Source organism: Barbus barbus (genome assembly GCF_936440315.1).
Source record: "Barbus barbus genome assembly, chromosome: 26".
Classification (NCBI taxonomy): domain Eukaryota; kingdom Metazoa; phylum Chordata; class Actinopteri; order Cypriniformes; family Cyprinidae; genus Barbus; species Barbus barbus.
Window position 1 is genome coordinate 3133887 of NC_136754.1, and position 21440 is coordinate 3155326.

At 36.0% G+C, this 21440-nt stretch overlaps 1 protein-coding gene across 2 annotated transcripts in view; it reads right to left on the minus strand.

Annotated features, from left to right (window-relative positions):
* Positions 1-1222: 1222 nt before the first annotated feature.
* Positions 1223-21440, minus strand: part of LOC306846111 (pituitary adenylate cyclase-activating polypeptide type I receptor-like) — a 33455-nt gene continuing 13237 nt past the window's right edge. The window contains exons 4-15 of one of the 2 annotated variants that reach the window (XM_079379231.1): positions 20350-20457; positions 19232-19332; positions 18227-18324; positions 15732-15864; positions 11933-12086; positions 11640-11700; positions 10931-11000; positions 10709-10800; positions 8952-9035; positions 7702-7831; positions 5971-6012; positions 1223-5504 (exon numbers count right to left, since the gene is read on the minus strand). In XM_079379231.1, the coding sequence (XP_079235357.1) occupies positions 5301-5504; positions 5971-6012; positions 7702-7831; positions 8952-9035; positions 10709-10800; positions 10931-11000; positions 11640-11700; positions 11933-12086; positions 15732-15864; positions 18227-18324; positions 19232-19332; positions 20350-20457 (1277 nt within the window). In that variant the 3' untranslated portion in view covers positions 1223-5300. The remainder of the gene's footprint in view (positions 5505-5970; positions 6013-7701; positions 7832-8951; positions 9036-10708; positions 10801-10930; positions 11001-11639; positions 11701-11932; positions 12087-15731; positions 15865-18226; positions 18325-19231; positions 19333-20349; positions 20458-21440) is intronic. The other variant, XM_079379232.1, reaches the window with a different exon arrangement.

A 21440-nucleotide genomic window follows, 5' to 3' on the forward strand; every position in this document is an offset into this window, starting at 1 on the left:
TTGTATATTAGATTTGTGGTGTGCAAAAGATATGAAATATTACAACTTTTTTTACATCCTCATTCCATCCAAGTACTAAGCAATTTGCCATAAATGGCAAAGTAACATGGTTCATCAGTTTGGAGGCATTTAATTTTAAAGTGATACATTTGTTATAGCTGATGGTGCGTCGTAAATATAGAGGATACAGCTTTGAATTTACTTATGCCATTGCTTTTTATAGCTGCTTTTAACTTAACACTTTTGAACAATTTGAACATAGATAGAAACTGAATAATATTGCTTCTCAGCAGCATATAGATGTATTTAAGTGGTAATATGGGATATGACCTCATTCATCAGTATGGGGTCACTTTGGGGTAGTAAGATTTTTCATGGATTTTTCATGCATTTTCGTTTTTGAAGGAAGTCTCTTATTCTCACCAAGGCTTCATTTATTAAATATACAGTGCAGTATAAACCATAAATATTATTACAATTTAAAATGTGTTTATATGTCAATATATCTTACAATGTAATTTATTCCTGTGATGCAAAGCTGAATTTTCAGCATAATTACTGCAGTTTTCGGTGTCACGTGATCCTTCTGAAATCATTCTAATATGCTGATTTGCTGCTCAAGAAACTTTTATTATTATCAATGTTGAAAATGTTTAGTGAGAAATGAATAGAAAGTTCAAAAGAGCAGCATTTGTTTGAAATAGAAATATTTTGTAACATTATAAATGTCACATTTGGTCAATTTAATGCATCCTTGCTGAATAAATGTATTAATTCAAAAAAATGATTAAATAATGAAAATCTTACTGACTCTAATCTTTTGAATATTATGTCTGCAGATATTACAGCTGAATAACAATAACTGGAGCAATCAGACTGTAAAATTAATGTAAAATAAAACGCAGGATAGCAATGACTTATTTTTTTAAAAGGGGATTTTCAACTGTTGTACAAGTTATGTTGTAATGTTACACCGAGAACAATGTTTACAGTTTAAAAAATTGTATTGTACTGTATCTGTTATATTAATTAAATTATTTGAACTTTGTACCCCTTTTAGAGATGCCGACAGTTCATTTTTGTGTCTCTCCTGACACTGTTTTTGTTTTCTATTAAATATTTATTAGATCAAATTACAGCTATTTTAATATGTAATATATATCTCTTTCATTCAAGCATGACACACACACACATAGAAAGAACTACATAAATTCCAGAAATTCAAGAGTTTTGTCAAGAATGGAATTCAGACGTACAAAAATGTTCACAGGTCAAACATGGACATCATCTCCACATCAAAGCAGAAGAAACAGCAGGCAGCTTTACAGAGCAGCTGAATGTACGATACAGTTGTTGTCAGGGTGTTACATTCAGATTGAAATGAGTTAGTCCAAAATATGAAGACATCTCAAAGACACAATGAAACATATCAGACCTACACAAGGGACACATCAAATCTCTGCGTTCCTCAAATATACAGCGCTCAAATATACAATCAAAGAAAAAGCGTTACCTACTGGCAGGCAGATGTGTTACAAGCACAAGAAAACACGTCCGTAACAGCTTTGAGACATGGTCGTTACCTTCTGAGCTCACACTCAGAATGACGGCTGGTGTCAAGAACATAGAAAGCAGCAAAAACTGTCTCTTTTTTTGTCTTTTTTCATGCAGATATATCTAGAAAGTGCCACAGAGGGAGCTCGGCCCCTCGTATATCCAAACACATATGAAGCAGTAAGGTCACGTAATCCAAGCAACATCTGGCGATCTCCGTTAGGATTTATTTCTACAGACAAGTTCACTATCACTGAGAACTTGTTCAAGATCATTAATATTTACAGTTTGAAAAATAAAGAACACTTTATTTGAAAATAGGCTCATTTTACAACTCCCCTACAGTTAAACAGTTGAGTTTTACCGTTTTTGGATTCAGCCGATCTCCAGGTCTGGCGGGAGCACTTTTAGCTTAGCTTAGCATAGATCATTGAATCTGATTAGACCGTTAGCATCTCGCTCAAAAATGACCAAAGAGTTTCGATAATTTTCCTATTTAAAACTTGACTCTTCTGTAGTTACATCGTGTACTAATAAAAGTTCCGATTTATAGGCCGATATGGCTAGGAACTATACTCTCATCCCGGCATAATAATCAAGGAAAGTAGTCCCCAGCTAGGTAACTAGTTATGATATAGCTGGGGACTACTTTCAGGCACTGCGTAATATCATTGCGCCTGCTGCACCCATACCCATTCCTAGCCATTTCGGCCTAGAAAATCACAACTTTTCATTTTCCGTCAGTCTTCCGTTGGTCTTGTAACTACAGAAGACACAAGTTTTAAATAGGAAAATTATCTGAACTCTTTGGTCATATTTGAGCGAGATGCTAATGGTCTAATCCGATTCAATGATCTATGCTAAGCTAAGATAAAAATGCTATCGCCAGACCCAGAGAGCGGCTGAATGGATTAAAAAACGGTAAAACTCAACTGTGTAACTCTAGGGGAGTTGTAAAATGAGGCTATTTTCAAAAAAAGTGGAGTGTTCCTTTAAAAAAAAATTTTTTTAATTTTTTTTTGGTCATCAATGATGAGAAATTAAGTGTTTAATTCCCACCCCACCGAGTGGATTTGCAAAAATAATAGGTGTGTTCGGCGGCGCTGCGCAGAATGATCAGTGTATGATATCAAAGCACCGCGAGAGCAATTCGAAAGCATAAGGATCCATCTGCTCTCTTATGCTCTTGCGGTTCTTTGATGTCATACACAGATCATTCTGCTCAGCCGCTTCCAGTCGAAGACACCCAGTGACTCTCCTCATTTGCCATTGGCCAAAAAAAAACAAAAAACAGATAGTACCGCCCCAAACTCACGCCATTGTTTGAGCTAATGTTGCAATTCGCAATGCTCAAACCAAACAAGCTTTTAGCACCAAAGAGCCACAGTGTTTACACGTTTTTTTTTAGAAAAATCCAGCTACGAATTATTTTATAATCGTCTCTGCATATTAAGTACAGAACCAGTATTTTACATCAGAAATATTTGTTTAAAGAAAAACGCAATCCGTCTCAACTAATTGGGCGAGGGGGCGGGGCTATGTTTAATCCGGCCAATGAAAGATGAGGAGCGTTCGAAACCTTCTGTCATTATTTTTGATGATGTTAGTAGCACACAAATTACACACTTCAACTTCAAAATAACAACCAAATGAAACACTTATACATTTTTAAAAAGATCTGTGTGATCTACACGACCATCATTTTACTGTACATTTCAATAATCACCTCAACTCTGCCATGTGATTCACCGACAACTATGAGCTGCAACAAAAGCATATTGCGTTTCAAAATTGGCACGTTTATAATCACAGAAGTTTTACAAACATATTTTATGACCGCAAGTGTTGAGTAAAGAGAGAGTGCTGGTACATCCATCATTTACTGGCACATGTGCATCTTTAACGTATACAGAGAATTTACACTGACGGCAGAGAATAATACTGTACTGGAAATAAACAACACTTTTAGCAGAGACTCTTGCCACTTTGCAAACTGGTGCACGTTATTTTTGCGATCAAACATGTAAAATGTGATTGATGATAACTAATTATGATTGTCAGTCAGTGGTGATGCAGTAAATTTGGTTGGATTCATAGATTGACATCAGATATTGTACTTGTAAAGGGTTGGGGGTTACCTGTCTCTCAAGTATTAAAAGCTTTCACTCAAAAATTAGGCTAATCAAAACCTGTCATCATTTACTCATCTTCATGCCATTTCAAAACTGGCATACTTTACTTGTTACCACGCAACATATAGTGATCACTGGCTGTGAAACTCTAAATATGAACAACAACAACAAAAAGCATCATAAAAGTCATTCATATGTTATGAATTCATATTTCATTTTGGAGCTTAACATTCTTTATCATTGTAAAAGTACAAACATTTAAAATATCAGGTTTGGTATGACATGAAGGTGAGTACATTATGACACACTCAACATTTTTGGGAGAAATATCCTTTTAACACTTTCACATCTCGCTCAAACGTCTCATTTCTCTCACAGTTGAACATGTCAGCCCTAAAAGCATTTATAATGCACCTGATAGTAATGTAATGGCATTGATTGCGCATCTCAAAGCTCTAGAAATGTCTATATGCACTCTAATATTGTGTATAAATTAAAATATATAAACTTGAACACTGAATCTGTCAATCTACACTACAAAATGACTAATAACTAAATCAATACTGCATGGCACTGGTTGTTTAGAGTAGATCCATCAAAGCTATTTTTGTGACCATCAGGCACTTCAGAATAAATCAGAGGGAATTGTGGAATAGCCTCCTCGCTCCGGTAATTGTTTACGGAACTGTTTTTTGACAATCCTTCATTTGCTGATATTGGCTCTGTGTAGTTACAAACCATTCGCATGACAATAAGAAAACACCGGCCAAAAGCTAAATCACAAAACCATAACAACATTTACATATAATCTAAATTCATGAGTCATTCATAAGTCTTTATATTGTTGACATACTCTGTACTTACGGCTGATTGTAAAAAAATATGTTTTACAATCTCTCTGTGGAGAACATTTAATCAAATACACAGCATCTGAACGAGCAACACGAAGTCTGTACATTTTCTTTTAGTGTACTTCTGCTAAACACAGTAGCTTGCAGATAAAACGATACTGAAATATTCATGTTTTGGCACTTTATATTATTATATTTTATCGTAACACTGAAATGTAACCCGTCTCTCTCTCTCTGATATCTTATTTACACTTAAACTAGAAAGCAATGTGCTGTTGGATGGATTGATGTTTCTCTGACTACAATCTAACCACAAACCGTTCACATTCTCTATGGCTCAAAATGCGATATGAAAATTCACTCTAATTTCCGCCGCAATCTCATTTTGGCATTGCGGTGTGACTCATACAGCCCCTGTTCTGCATTATAAATAACATTCTTTTATGCTTGTATTGTTATTTACTCATTAGATTAATTAGAAAGCCTTCAGAAAGTTGAGTTATGCTTAAAGCTTCCTAACCTGAATTGCAGCTTCTAAGCTCGAAACAGTTTTGGCACTATAAATATTTCCCTGGACGAATCGTTTCTAACCGATAATGGGTGACACGTTCTGGATCTTGTTTGGAATCTTTAAATACTATCCAGAGATTTCATTAATTGTTAGCCTACTAGTTCTTCTCTAATTGTGATTGGTCGGCCCTACTGCAGGTGAAGAGGGTGAGTTGGAGGGCGGGGCTTATGGACGGACGGGCCAATCAGGCGCTCAGGTGGGCAGGTTGAGGTTGACCGTCTCGGCCAGAGGGCTGGACATGCGTATCTGTGAGCTGCTCTTGCTGAGGATGGACAGCTGCGTCCCCCCGTTCACCCCACTGCTCGCTAGCGAAGGGTGACGCTGCTGCTTCAGGTCCACAGCAAAGTACCTGTTCACCGTCCAACTCCTCCATTTCCTCTTTATCTCCGACTGCACCTTTAGGGAGAAACTTGAAAAGGTCATTTTTTTAATGTACTCAGCTGTAAAGGTGCACGCGTTCTCCACCAGTCCAAGCTCTCTCTCATGCTTTACACCATGTCCAAGCCAGACGTGACACGTTTGCAGACACAGAAAACAAAATACTGCACAATAGAATAGCCAATCAGAGCATATATTTGATGCTTTATGTTTGGACCAATGAGATTTCATTGTGGGAGGGGCTACTTTGAGCAATGCAACACAAAATATGTCTTGTTGCAATGTGCAGTTGCCTCATTTTTGTGTGAACTATTGCTTTAACGTGGAAGAAACTGATTGTTTATTGCTTAATCGCATCCCACCTGGTCAGGACATTCCTTGGCAGTAACTCAAAATTATTTTTCATGTTGCAATATTGGATAAAATATTGTGGAAACATAAGCTGATTGCATGCATTTGAGAATATCAAAACAAAAGATCTTACCTCTCCATTCAGAAAGCAGTACAGCACGGCAACCACAAACCCCTGTATGTGGTGAAGTGGATATCATTTTAAAGTACTGTACAGTTCAAAAGTTTGGTAGAAATCAATACTGTTATTCAGCAAGGATACATTCAACTGATTAAAAGTCACAGTATAGACATTTATAATGTCACTTTTCTATTTCAAATAAATGCAGCTCTTTTAAACTTTTTATTCCTCAAAGAATCCTAAAAATGTACAATGGCATCTGAAACTCTTTCTAACATTGATAATAATAAGAAATGTTCATAAACAGCAAATTCTGAAGGATCATGTGACACTGAAGACTGGATTAATGGTGGCTTCTTTTACAAGAAAATGTATTAAAAAAATACAAATATATATATATATATATATATACATTCAAATATGAATCAGCTACTTTAAACTGCAATATTATTTCACTAATATTTCACTAATTGTATTTTTTATCAAATAAATGTAGCCTTGGTGAGCGGAATATACCTATTCATTTAATCGAGCTCCAGAACCTAGTGAGCTGCAAAAATACGTCCCAATACTGTGTTAATATGAAGTAATTTTTCATATTAATATTTTATAGATGTTTTAGCTGGATTTTGAAATAGTCATTGCATTGCATTGTGTTTTATGGGTTGAAAGTAAATTTAATATTCTGTTAGAACATTAGCCATTTTCTACTGATTTTTTTTTTTTTTACAGAGTGCCTTGCTCTAAGGCACGTAGGCCTTGACTATGAAGTACCGGCTGTAGAACCCGGACTCTCTTTCATGAGGAGGAACCACCTCGATGGCCTCCTTCCCTAAGAGAGTATCTACTTCTCGTTCCATTACCAGAGCCTGCTCGGGGCCCACCAGAGTGAAATTCACCCCGTTAAATCTAGGCGGAAGAGAACCGAACTGGATTCTGTAGCCTTTCTCTACAGTACGCAGGACCCACTGTGACACATTCACCAGTAGTTTCCATGCTGCGAAATAGTCTACTAAGGGAACCAGTCTCTTGAGACTGGCCTCTGGTGTAATTGGAGCAGCTAGTTCGGCGCCCTGGAACGGGACACCGGCAGATTGGCAGATCAACCTCCTGAGGGCACTGGGGCGAGACGGGCACCGTGTGCTGTGGTGATCGCCGCTCTTCCCCAGCGGGGAACACCGGTTTCACCGCACGTGCTTTTGTACCAGCTGGTAATTACGTCACCTCGCCCGTGACGTCTCGCCCATCCATTGGACAGATTTCACTTGTATTCAGAGCCGGTTACGCTGAAGGCGTTCCCCAAAGCGTCTTCGGACGCAGCTCGAGTTCCTGAAGAGGAACTAGAGTTGACTGCAACAGAGCTTAACATAAGCATGGTGTTAAGCTAATGGCTTCAAACAAATGCGTCATACACTAATACTGGTTGTAGATTTTTATTCAAAACTGGATACTGGATCTTTAGTACTGAATAAAATATGCTTTCTTTTGAATGCCATTTTGAAATAAACTATTCACTAGGATTTTTGCAATGCATTCTGAAGTTGTCTAATCTACAAAAGCTTATATTCTAGCAGCTTTTAATATTAAAGCCCTATGTTTAGAACAGCCCTTGTGTTGGGATCACACCTACTGTATAATGCCATTTCTGGCAGCTCACTGGTTTGGAACAGAGAAATTGTGTCCATGGAGGTGTTTCTAAAATACAGCGCTAAAGTTGCTACTATAAAAGCTGACGCTCAGTACCTGGAAGGAGCCCAGGCCCAGCTCAAAGACCAGTCGCTCCCGCTTGCTGAAATCCTCTGGGGAGAAGGCAAAAACAGTGTAGTGGATTCCGAACAGAGGGATGAGGAGCAGGGTGGAACGTGCCAGACGCCTGTCAACACACAGCACACACAGCAGCGCTTCAAACAGCTGATTACATCTCTCAACATGTCAACACACAGTAACTGTAATGCACTGGAGATCAGAGCCCTCCACAGCAATCCTGCTCCACAGGAAAGAAGGCCTCTTTGATTTATCTACTATTTCTTCTGGACAACAGAAGAGCAAATAGAGACCTTCTCAGATGCTTCTCAGATTTCTCCTGAGCAACAGAACCCAATAATCTCTCACAGTCTCTTCAGAAGAGATTTCAACAATGTCTGGCTGTGCATTACGAAATAACAAAGTCTGCAATTAAAGTGTAGCCTAAGATATGAAATAATAGTCAGAGATATCTATTTTTTTAAATGGAACAGTTTATTAAAACTGTAGACATAATAATAAAAAAAATAGTGGGTCAATAACAAAAACTGCTTGGATGATTAACAGCTGTGCTATAGTCCACCCTGCTTTGATACCAAAATCTGGCTCCAAACAAATTCCAAAATCTGGTTCCAATTTTTTTTATTTTTAACTCAAATTTTTTTTTTTTTATCCAAAATGTATTTAGTGTATGAATAGTGTATGAATAACACTTAAAACACCCCCAAGTTTTGTAAAATATTCTAGTAAATATTATGTTCAATAAAAGTTTTTGTGAAATAAAAAAATATTAAATTAAATGGCATCATCCTTTTAAAACCTGTTTTGGTCTCAGCAGGGCCCTAGGCCAAGACCAAGACTAACTTCCCAGCCACCTAAACCAGATTGGACCGGCCTGAACCACCAGTTCCAAAACAAAAAGGCAACTGTAAACTGGATTTTCCAGCAGGTAAAACTTAATAAAAGTTGTTTGGTGCTAACAACATCAGGGACATGAATTCAGTTCCCAGAGAAAGCAACAGATAGTAATACATTTAAATATGAGTGCAAAGTACTGTAAATCACTTTGGATGAAAGCATCTAAAAAGTGTGTGCATGTAATAAAACTACAGACAAGACCACAAAAACTATGTGCAGTGAATATTCACAGCCTTTTTTCCTCAATGGACAGTTAAAAATGAAAAATGCACATTTGTTGGCCAACACAGAAGCAGATGCACACACACATTCACACAAACACACACACTTACAGCGTGATGGTAGAAAGCTCTGACATCCTGCACGAATGCTGGACGGCCTGTGTGGGCTCACTGAAGCATTTCTGTGCACAGCTGCTAAACACGACAAAGACAACAAACACTCTTTAGGACAGAACACACACACACATACACACACACTCACTCACGCAACTGACCACACACACAACAGACCCCACCATCGAGAGAACTCAAGGACTTCTAATAGCTCAAGCACATACTTTGCATGGTACTGTTTTCCATGCAATTACACTAAATAGCCTTCAAGCTTCAAAAAGGATGCAAAAAGTGGTTTATACAGTACATCTTGTGCGCTAGATTATTTAGGCTATTTATACTTGCCTAAATAATGCTTGTCCAGAAAAAAAAGATTTTTTTTATTTTTCACTGCCACAGAAACCAAAAAACCCCAAACGTGTTGTCTTGATCAACACAGAAATGATTGCATCACTCCTGGAATCAGCACACAACAGATTTACTGAACATAAACTGCAACCATTCTAACAACAATTAAAAATAAATAGATCTGTATTAATAACACATTCTATTGTTACATCCCAATCATAGTGTTACAAATTTTGATGGAAATTCCAAAAGGATTCCTGTATTCATACAAAATTAATGCTTCCACTTATCCCAGTTAAAAAATTTTAGTTACCAGAACAGGAAACCTTATGGATAAATAATAAAACAAAACCTAAAAATAACCATTAGCGAACACTCTTTCTAGATTCGATCTAGGTTTTCACAAAAATCCTCCCAGCAACATTAGTTTTTGATTACAACACTTACAGAGAACATTCCTATATTGTTATTCTTTAGTTCCCAAAAATAATAGAGAATGTCCAATTAAGTTCTATTTAGGTTGTCACAAAATATTCTGGCAAGATTAGATTTTGGATACAAAACCTACAGAGAACGTTTCTAAAATGTTATTATTTGGTTCCTAAAAATAACCAAATGGGAACCATATGTGGCACTGGACTACAAAACCAGTCATTTTTTTATTTTTATTTATTTTTTTTAGATTTATACATCATCTAAAAGCTGAATAAATAAGCTTTCCATTGATGTATGGTGTATTATGTATGTTAGGATAAGACAATATTTTTTTTTAGATGGGACAATAGGAAATGTACAAAATACCTTCATGGAACATGATCTTTAATGTCCTAATGGTTTTTGGCATAAAAGAAAAATCAATAATTTTGAGCCATACAATGTATTTTTGCCTATTGCTACAAATACACCCCAGCGACTTCTGTCATCATTTACTCACCCTCAAGTAGTTCCAAACCTGTATGAATTTCTTTGTTCTGCCGAACACAAAGGAAGATATTTTGAAGAAAGTTTGTAACTAGGCTGTTTTAGGGCACCATTGACTTCCATAGTAGGAAAAAAATACTATGGAAGTCAGTGGTGCCCCAGAACTGCTCTGTTTCCCACATTCTTCAGAATATCTTCATTTGTGTTCAGCAGAACAAAGACATTCATACAGGTTTAGAACTACTTGAGGGTGAGTAAGTGATGACAGAATTTTCATTTTTGAGTGAACTATCCCTTTAAGAGTGGTTTTGTGGTCCAGTGTCACATATGTTAAAGTTAGGTGAACGTTCTGTGTTTGCTTGGATACTATCAAGAAGACTTTCATTTCATTTCAGCCACCATCATGTGATACATTGTATCGACTAATCAAACACAACACAACAACATCACTCTGTTTCCATGGTGACTGAGACTAACACACTCACAGGTAGATGCTGGACTCGTTCCCGCCGATGTCTGGAGACTGCAGCTTCTGCACCAGGATTATGATGATTCCAATGAAGAGGACAAAATTAATCTGAAAGGAAATGCATGCATTTATTATAGTATGGAACATGGCTCCATTCACATACAGTACATCAATTAATTCATATGTTTTATTCATCCACCTTTTAGCTCTAAAAACTAAAACCTGTTTTTTTCCTTACCATGATTGATGCCACAACGGGTCCCTTGATCACCCACCAGAGGGCAGTATTATCATTCATGTCCCAGCAACTGCAGAAATACAATTGATTAACTGCAAGACTGCATGCTTTTGAAAGAAAATAGCATTCAGTGTGTGCCAGATGCCCTACTGCATTTGTTGCTCTTTTTTCAATGAACTTAAAAGGCCTTTTACTTAATAAAAAATTCTAAATTATCAATCAGATGACAGAAAGCATGTAGTAGTTTGTGTACAAGAATTTGTTTAACAAAGTTCGATCATGTTGCCAATTTGCATGTGAAATACGATATAGATTAATAGATGCTCCTGGTATTATTGTGCATGATTATATCACAATAGTAATGACATGTAATTAGAAATGTATGAATCACACCTTTTCATGTTGATCACATTCAACTCGTTACTGACTATTTATGTAATCCAACTCCCAAAAGACAAAACTGGATTAAACCATATGTATTTCTGAGATGAGAAGCAGTTGGCACCCGAATTAAACATGCAACATAGTGAGGTTATGTAACAAAGCAGTGTTTTCTTATTTAAAACATTTAAAAAAAAATAGCATGTAGTCCTTTCCAAACATAGTCTCATTCTAGTGACTAGTGACAATGAAGTTCAGTGCCAGCATATTGCGTATCAAAGCAACAAATACAGTACATCGGTTTCTGTTTATGCGGCATTGCACGTACCCAGAATCATCAAAATGAAGGCGCAGAACGGCCCATATGGTCACACAAATGGTGGGCGTTCCTGAAAGCGCGAGAGGAAGAGGAAATTTGTCAGACCTCAAAGCTGTTCTCCAGTGCATTTAGACCATCAATATGAATGCATTACATATGCCAGCATAACAAATCACATCATAAAGAGCCAGTGGCCAGTTAATACACAAACGCCACACTCCATTTCCCACAATATCTATGACTGTGACACATAATCAATCATAAACATTCCATTTTTTCTATGTTGCATCACTGTGACATACCCCAGCCGATGATGGTGTACCAGTAGAAGTAGCGTCTCTCGGGAAAGAAGGTTTCCACCAGGAGCGTGAAGAGATAGAGACCTTCGATGAAGAGCCAGAAGTAGTTTGACATCACACAGTAATGGAAGAAGACCATCACTGCCTTACACCCCACCTGAACACAGAGAAACACATTCAGGTTTGCTTAAAATCCAGTGGATCCCATTATAAGTCCATTTTACATTCACTCTTAAAAATAAAGGTTCTTTATTGGCATCTGTGGTTCCATGAAGAACCTTTAACATCCATGGAATCTTTCCATTCCACAACAGGTTCTTTGTAGTAAAATTTTTAAAATAAGTAAGATTATTAAAATATTCCTCACAGTAAGAAAAAAATATATTCTCACTGTTCACTGAAAGGTTCTTTGGGGAACCAAAAACAGTGGTTCTTATCACAATGCTGTGAAAACCTTCTTTGGAAAAAATAAGGTTCCAAAGAAGGTATATATATATATATATATATATATATATATATATATATATATATATAGTGCCCTCCATAAGTGTTGGAACAGTAAAGACAAAATTGCTCTGTTAAATGTGGAGTCAAAACATTTACAAATATGATTAAAAGATGAATATGAGACCAAACTACAGAATGTCACATTTTGTTATTAGCCGTTTCAACACACAGATGTTTTACCAAATAAAAAGAACAGCACTTTTAGAGTTCATCCCACTCATTGATGTGAGCATAAGTATTGGGACAGTTGAACATAAGGCAGATATAAAAGATTAAAAGCTATTATTTAGTTGCAGATCCCTTGCGCACAATCACAGCACCAGACACAATAGACATCACCAGACTCTTGGTCTCATCCTTTGAAATGCTTTCCCCAGCCTTTAATGCAGCCAATTCCAATTGTTGCTTGTTTTGGGGAGTTTCTGCCTTTACTCTCCTCTCCAGCTGGTGAAATTCATGTTCAATCTGATTTAAATCTGGAGATTGACTTGGGCAATCTAAGACTTTCCATTTCTTTACCCTTATAAACTCATTGACTGAACTGGCAGGGTGTTTTGGGTCATTGTCCTGATGCAATATGAAGCACTTCCCAATGAATCTGGTGGCATTTTCTTGAATATTGGTAGGCAAGATGGTTTTGTACCCTTCAAAATTCATCCATAAACACAGTTCCAAAACTCTTCTGGCTCACCTTTGTGCTTTTTTGCAAACTCTAATCTTGCCTTTCTATTTTTGGTGCTGGTCAGAGGTTTGCATCTTGCTGTGTAGCATCTGTAATTCTGTGTCAAAGTCTCCTGAGGTCAGTAGATTGTCAGACCATCACCCCAGCTTTCTGGAAGTTGTTGGTGATTTTACAGACATGTCTTTTAGGTTTCATTTTCACAGCTTTTATGATTTGTCTGTCATCAACTACTGTTGTTTTCGCAGCCGATCAGGTCGTTATTGGTTGCTAGTGGTTTCCAAACTCTTGATTTCTCCATGCCCTTTGTTTTTGCTATAGCTCTAATTGACTTCCTCTTTTATTTTAGTATCCAAATTGCTTGCTTTTCTCTTAAAGTCAGCTCCCTCATCTTCATCCTGGTTTGTGTGTCATCATCGAATGCAAGATTCAGAATACAGAAGTAATGGATATAACTGATACGACACATTCCCTGCTTTTAATATCTGAAGAATTAATGCAACAGGACACAGCTGATCACTTAGAAAGACCTGTGAGGCAACTGATCCAATACTTACGCTCACATCAGATAGAGGCATGAAACTCTAAAAATGCTGAACTTCTTAGCTGGTAAAACATCCATGTGTTGAATCACCCAATAATAAAATGTGACATTCTGTAGTTTTGTCTCATATTCATCTTTTAATCATGTTTGTAAATGTCTCCACAGCCAACAGAGCAATTTTGTCTTTACTGTTCCAATACATTTGGAGGACACTGTATATATATATATTTAATTATCCTTAAAAGTAAAAAGCTACGCTGATTACTTGGTCGCTCAACTATACCACAATATGAATAACTACAGTAATAATCAACTAAACAATAACAATTGCAAAAGTACTTTTTTGGAAAGCACATAATTTAAAATGACCTTAAAATGCAAAATAATATGCTTAAATAATACGATAAAGACAAAATATATTCAATTGTGAAAATGAACATATTAGTTATTAAGATAGAAAACGTTAAATAAATGTTAAAAACAGTTTTATAATATGCTCTCATATTTCTTTGATTATGTTTTTGTAAATTGTGTATAATTTGCATAATTGTGCTATAATATAGTATATATAATATACTATTTTGATCTGTCTGCTATTTGCAATTTTCTATTTTTCATAGCGTGATTTTTGGTAAATGGTATTAATACCAGTTAGGCTCAGTTTGACTTGCAAATGTCATACTATTATAATAAAATTATGTTAAAAACACAATTGAAAACAAAAACATACAAAAATGTCTTGTCCTCATTTTTTAATTCCAAGATTATAACAAGTGACATTTCAATGATGTTTTGACTACTAAACTGTTGGAAATGTCTCTGGTTTCTATTTCATGAATCTAGACACCTTCATTTTGCATTCCTATTCTGACATATTTTATGAAACAGTTTATAATAAATGACAGGACTTCATCCAATAGGAAATGATTTAAGTACAAAAACTGACACTGGCTATTTGATGTATGAATGAATGCAAACGGAGAGATTTCTCTTTGTATTATAGACCTTCTTGGGTCAAACCAGTATAAGCTGGTCAAGCTGGTTTTTAGAACATAGCTGCTGATTTGTTGCTGGTGCATAGTAGTCTGCCAGGTAGTTTAGCTAATCAATCAAGCCTAGTGACCATCTTAAGCCAGCTGTAAGTATCCATGATATATCCTTCTGTCTGACAGACTTCATGTTTATTTCCATTCACAATTTCTTGCCCGCTGTGTGTCAGAACACCCTAAAGTCTTTAACCATGTTCATCAATTACCCTCTGATCCAATTCGGTGCTAAGTGATGTCATTAACATGGCCTCTGATTGGCTGGGAGAAAGAGCTCAGAGCCCTCATTCAGGTGTATAATGAGAGCGTGCACATTTTTATAAGCTATTCATATGCTAATACGGAAATAATGGAATATTTCCAGAGCGGCTTCATGATAATTATGGCTGTTTGTCAGGCACAGACGGGGAAAACAGAACGTGTTGCTGTTGAACGTGGGGCGAAGGCTTGAACATAAACGGAGGGAGTTATTATTAGTCTCTGGATTTCACATGCAAATAGCATCCAGCCAAACTCCGGCCCTACAAACAGTTTCCGTTTATGGGTGATTCACTCTGAAAGCAAAGCCTATAAAAAAACTTTAAACCACACACACAAAAAAACAACTATTACCAGATTAAAACCAAATAGTTTTATATGCTGATGGTACCATAAAATATAAAACTGTTAATATTTATAATAGTTAAATAAATAAATAAATAAATAAATAAATACTGAAAGAAATATAACATAATATAATATAATTTAGTAATAGTTTATTATTGTAGTATTGGTATATTTAGTATTTAGTGGTATTATGTTATATATTTTATCAAAAAATATGCATTATATGCAAATCATATATATATATATATATATATATATACACACACACACACACACACACACACACACTACATGGAACATATTAAATTAATTGAATTTAAACAATTTTTAATACATTTTCTTCAGGCATAAAAATAAAAAGGTTTAGTGAAGCTTTAATCCAAAACAAGATATGTGCATTGGTGCATGTGCATTACTCACAGTATGAATGAAGCAGTGGTCACTGTCCTCCTCAGCATACAGGACCCCGTCTTTAATGAACACAGAGATGGCTCTCAGGATGAAGGACACAAACAGGTTCATGTGGATGAAGTTCCTGGTGCAGTGAAGCTTCCTGTTGACAGACGTTCAAAGGCAGGATTAGGGTGGTGTTAGGAGATTGAAATTCTAATGTGTTCAGGTGGGCAGCTGAGGGTCTGTATCAATGTGCAAACACTCATCAATGCTTCTTTGAAGCTCTCAACATCTTATCATAATGTACATCATACACAGGTTCTTCAGATAACTCTAAAGCACCACTACACAGATGCTTTTCTAAATAACTAAAGAAAACAAAGTACTCAAAAAGCTTCTTCATTTGCATCAGGATGTAAAATCCATTTCATTGTAATTGGGAAACTGTACTACAAAAAGTTAAGAGGCCAATCTCATGTCTGGGTGATAATACACACCAAAAAAGAAAAAAAAAAAAAAAAGAAAAAAAATATATATTTTATGAAGAAAATTAATTGGCAGTTTTGTACTGCAGTTAATATTTCTAGTAAAATACTCCTTTTTCCTAACATAATTAAATCACTGCCAATAAAGTAACAAAAATGACATACCATGTTTTGACATGCATCATGTACAACCCGAATTCCAGAAATGCTGGGACGTTTTTTAAATTAGAATAAAATGAAAACTAGAAGACTTTCAAATCACATGAGCCAATATTTTATTCACAATAGAACATTGAGAACAAAACAAATGTTTAAATGGAGAAATTTGACACTTTTATCCAATAAATTAGCTCATTTCAAATTTGATGCCTGCTACAGGTCTCAAAAAATTTGGCAAGGGGGCAACAAAGGGCTGAAAAAGCAAGACATTTTGAAAAGATTCAGCTGGGAGAACATCTAGCAACTAATTAGGACATCAGGTCTGTAACATGATTAGCTATAAAAGGGATGTCTTAGAGAGGCAGAGTCTCTCAGAAGTAAAGATGGGCAGAGGCTCTCCAATCTGTGAAAGAGTGCGTACAAAGATTGTGGAATACTTTAAAAACAACGTTCCTCAATGACAAATTGCAAAGGCTTTGCAAATCTCATCATCTAAAGTGCATAACATCATTAGATGATTCAGATTTCTCTGAATCTAAATTTTAGAGTTTTAGAGCAACATATGTTCCCCTCCAGACGACGTGTATTTCAGCAGGACAATGCAAAACTACATACTGCAACTATTACAACAGCATGACTTCGTAGTAGAAGAGTACGGGTGCTGAATTGGCCTGCCTGCAGTCCAGATCTTTCACCTATAGAGAGCATTTGGCGCATTATTAAATTAAAAATACGTCAAAGATTTATCTGAGTCTGAATTCTTCAGATTCAGAGAAACTGGAGAAATCTCTGTGCGTAAGGGACGAGGCCGAAGACCTTTGTTGGTTGCCCATGGTCTTCAGGCCCTCAGACGACACTGCATCACTCATCGGCATGATTCTGTCACTGACATTACTAAATGGGCCCAGGAATACTTCCAGAAACCACTGTCGGTAAACACAATCTGCCGTGCCATCTGCAGATTAAACTAAAGCTCTATCATTAAGAAAGGAATGCCTTATGTGAACATGGTCCATAAGCACCGTCGTGTCCTGTGGGCCAAGGCTCATTTAAAATGGACTGTTTCAAAGTGAAATAGTGTTCTATGGTCAGATGAGTCCAAATTTGACATTCTTGTTGGAAATCACGGACACTGTGTCCTCCGAGCTAAAGGGGAGGGAGACTTTCCAGCGTGTTATCAGCATTCAGTTCAAAAGCCAGCATCTCTGATGGTATGGGGTTGCATAAGTTCATACAGTAGGGGCAGCTTGCATGTTTTGGAAGGCACTATGAATGCTGAAAGGTATATAAAGGTTTTAGAGAAACATATGCTCCCCTCCAGATGACGTGTATTTCAGCAGGACAATGCAAAACCAAATACTGCAATTATTACAACGGCATGACTTCGTAGTAGAAGAGTCCGGGTGCTGAATTGGCTTGCCTGCAGTCCAGATCTTTCACCTATAGAGAGCATTTGGTGCATCGTTAAACGAAAAATACATCAAAGATGACCACAAACTCTTCAGCAGCTGGAAACCTATATCAGGCAAGAATGGGACCAAATTCCAACACCAAAACTCCAGAAACTCATAACCTCGATTCAAACTGTTTTGAAAAGAAGAGGAGATGCAACACCATGGTAAACATGCCCCCGTCCCAACTATTTTTAGACCTGTAGCAGGCATCAAATTTGAAATGAGCTCATTTTGTGCATACAATTTTTTTAATTTCTCAGTTTAAACATTTCTTATGTTATCTATGTTCTATTGTGAATAAAATATTGGCTAATGTGATTTGAAATTCTTTTAGTTTTCATTTTATTCAAATTTAAAAAAACGTCCCAACATTTCCGGAATTCGGGTTGTACTTAAGAGTTTCATCAGTATACGTTAAACTTACCGGAAGCGGCACAGAATGACCATAGCTGTGGTCAGAGACACCAGAGACGTGCTGTAGCCCACCGTATAGAGAGCTTTCACAGACGCATAGTACATGTCCTTGGGAAGGGAAGGGAAGATAAAACTACATTAGTCTTGGTTGGCAGCAGTTTAGCAGAGCTTTTTGCTTTCTTTCATTTCTGTTTGTGCAATACTTTGAATGCTTTTTTTTTCGACAAGAAAAATAAACATAAAAAAGGTAACTGTGACTTTTTATCTCACAATCACAGTTTTGCAGTTCTGAGAACAGCAAAATATAAACTCACAATTGAAAGAAAAAAGTTAGAATTGGGCAAATCGAGACTAAATGCTTGTTTCTGCAGGGAATAAAAAAAATAAAAAAAAGGTAATTGCAACTTTATCTCACAGTTCTGACTTCTCAAAACTTCGTCAGGTTAAAAACTTGCATTTCTGATTAAAAAATACTTGTGAGTTTATATCTTCTGGCTTTTCATCTCACAATTTCGACTTCTTGAAATTCTTTGAAAAAAAAAGTCAGAATTGCAAGATATAAACTTTGAGGTATTAACTTTTAATTTCAAGTTTATAATTCGCAATTGTGAGATATAAACTTGCAATTATGAGAAGAAAAGTCAGAAATTGCAAGAAAAAAGTCTCTGTCTATGTCTCATTATGTCGGAATTATGAGATAAAGAGTCGCTATTGCCTTTTTAATTAATTTTTTTCTTGGAGGAAATCAGTCAGATGCTGAAAATCCAGCTTTTTCCCCTCACAGGACTGTTAATTAAAATAAGTCAGAATTGCGAAAACTTACAAACTTTTACAATTTTAAGAATCTGTCATATTGGTGGACCATTAATTACAATTTTTATTACTCTTGTAATGACGATGGTCTCCTAAATGACTACGGTGCTTATGACCCTCATATTCTCTCAGTATACAGTTGTTCTGAGCTTGTCTCCAGATGATTTATATCATTAGTAGTTCAGTCAGATGAGATACTCACAGGCTTGGTTGTGTTGTAACCATTCATACAAGCATCAACATAGTGCGGATACGGTTCAGACCAACCGAACTCTGTACAGTTTCTGCTGATCTCGCCGAGTCCTGAAAATCAGCCAAGCAACAAGTAGAACAACGATAAATCAAACATGTTTTCCGCTTTAAACATACTGTAAGCAGCTGCTGCAATATGCTGCTGTCAGCAGAACCGCAAGAACAAAAGAGTACATACATCACATGTACATTTATAATGACTCATGATCTCATGTAAAGCCTCTGTGAGATCTCAGGCTGAGCTTACGCCTGCTTCAACAGTGTTGCTGTTAAACCTGAATTTTAGATTATTTATTTCTCTCAACATACCAAGCTCGCTAAAAATAAAGTACCATGGTAAAACCATGTTTTTTTGGGAGATGTTTCATGGTCGAACACAGAGATTCTACTGTCTGTTTGTATATGAAGGATTTCTAAAGGATCATGTGACACTGAAGACTGGCGTAATGATGCTGAAAATCCTGCCTTTTCCCTCACAGGATAGTTAATTAAAATAAATTATAATAAATAAATGCACTAAAAAATATATTAATAAATATATTAAAATAAAAAGTTATTTAAATTGTACATTTTAAATGCAATAATATCTCTCTCTCTATATATATATATATTTCTTTCACTGTATTTAAAATAAACACAACAAACAAATAATATAATATAAATAATATTATTTAGTATTTAATAAATACTAATGTCCCAATAAGGCCTGCATTAACTAACATTAAATAAATACATTTGTTACAATACTTATTGATCTTTGGTAACATTAGTTAATAAAAATAGAATTGTTAGGTACTGTTAGCTCAGGTCCATTAGGTAATATTAACCGATACAAACCTTTGAAATGTATTAGTAAATGTTCAAATTAACATTAACAAAGTATTTGTCATTGTTAGTTCATGCTATTGCTAATTACTTGTGGTTAAGAAATATTAACAAATGGAATCTTACTGTCAAATGTTACCAATACTTTTAATTTATAATTAGTTATGAATATAATTAATTATAATACTATAATAATTTATTAGCAGGAATGCATTATAAATGTCAGCGTGCAATGTCTCTCACCCTCCTCTGGACTCATGAACTCGAAGAGCTCGGGACAGCTGACCTTCACGACCTCGCCGACACTGGCCGCCTGCCAGCAGGTCAGATTGTCCCACTCCCACGGACACTCTGAAAACAACACCACCACCAAACTCAGATTAGTACACCTCGCATCTCACAGCAGTTAGGTTTGTCTAGCAGAGATTTGAGTTACTATGGTTTTATTTGAACTTCCTTAGAGTGCCAATTGAATAGCACGTCATAGAATTACAATAATAATTCAAAAGCATATGGAATATCATGGTATTGCCAACTGAAACAATATCTGTACCACAGCACCGATAATATCCTCTTTTGCATATAAAATAAAATCTCATAAAGCCAAATTACATCTATACTTGTGACACTATAACAGATGTCTCCGTTTAATTCTCAATTATACTGAAGTCTTTCTAAGATTAGCCTGCGAGAGGACGCCAAGAGGGGCGTGACTGTGACCAGCAGGGGGCGTGAGCAGCGGTTCCTGCACGAGGACTTCAACATGATCAATAGGTGATATGGATCAGAATCCATCACTTTCACAATTGCATTTGACTCCTCGTTTCCCTCAGCTCATTACAGAAATGATTCTGGAATTAATTACAGAAATGACTCTCACTCAGTCTGGTGGCAACCAGCAAAATGATGCAAAAGATGAATGAAAGAATGTGGAGATACCTGATCGCGTCAGAACATAAAAAACAGATTTTGGGCAGATTTCGAGTACAGATGTGTCTATTTCTGTTCATTAAAATGGTATGATACATTCATTTATTCTTCTGTAAACAGTTTAGTTTTACTGAACAATAACAATCAAGAATGAAACGATTATATTTCAGCTATAGACAGCAAATCTTCAGAGTTTTAGAAAACATATTATTGTCTTCAACTCAGAGACCTCTAACTAAAGTCAGAGTTATGAACACTTTAAAAACAAATAAAATGAATACTAAACAGATTCAATAAATAATTCTGTAAATAAAATTTGAACACTGTAAATAAATAAATATTCAAATAAATATAAACTAAATAAAAAGTAACAAATAAATGAATAAATAAAAATACTGGTCTCA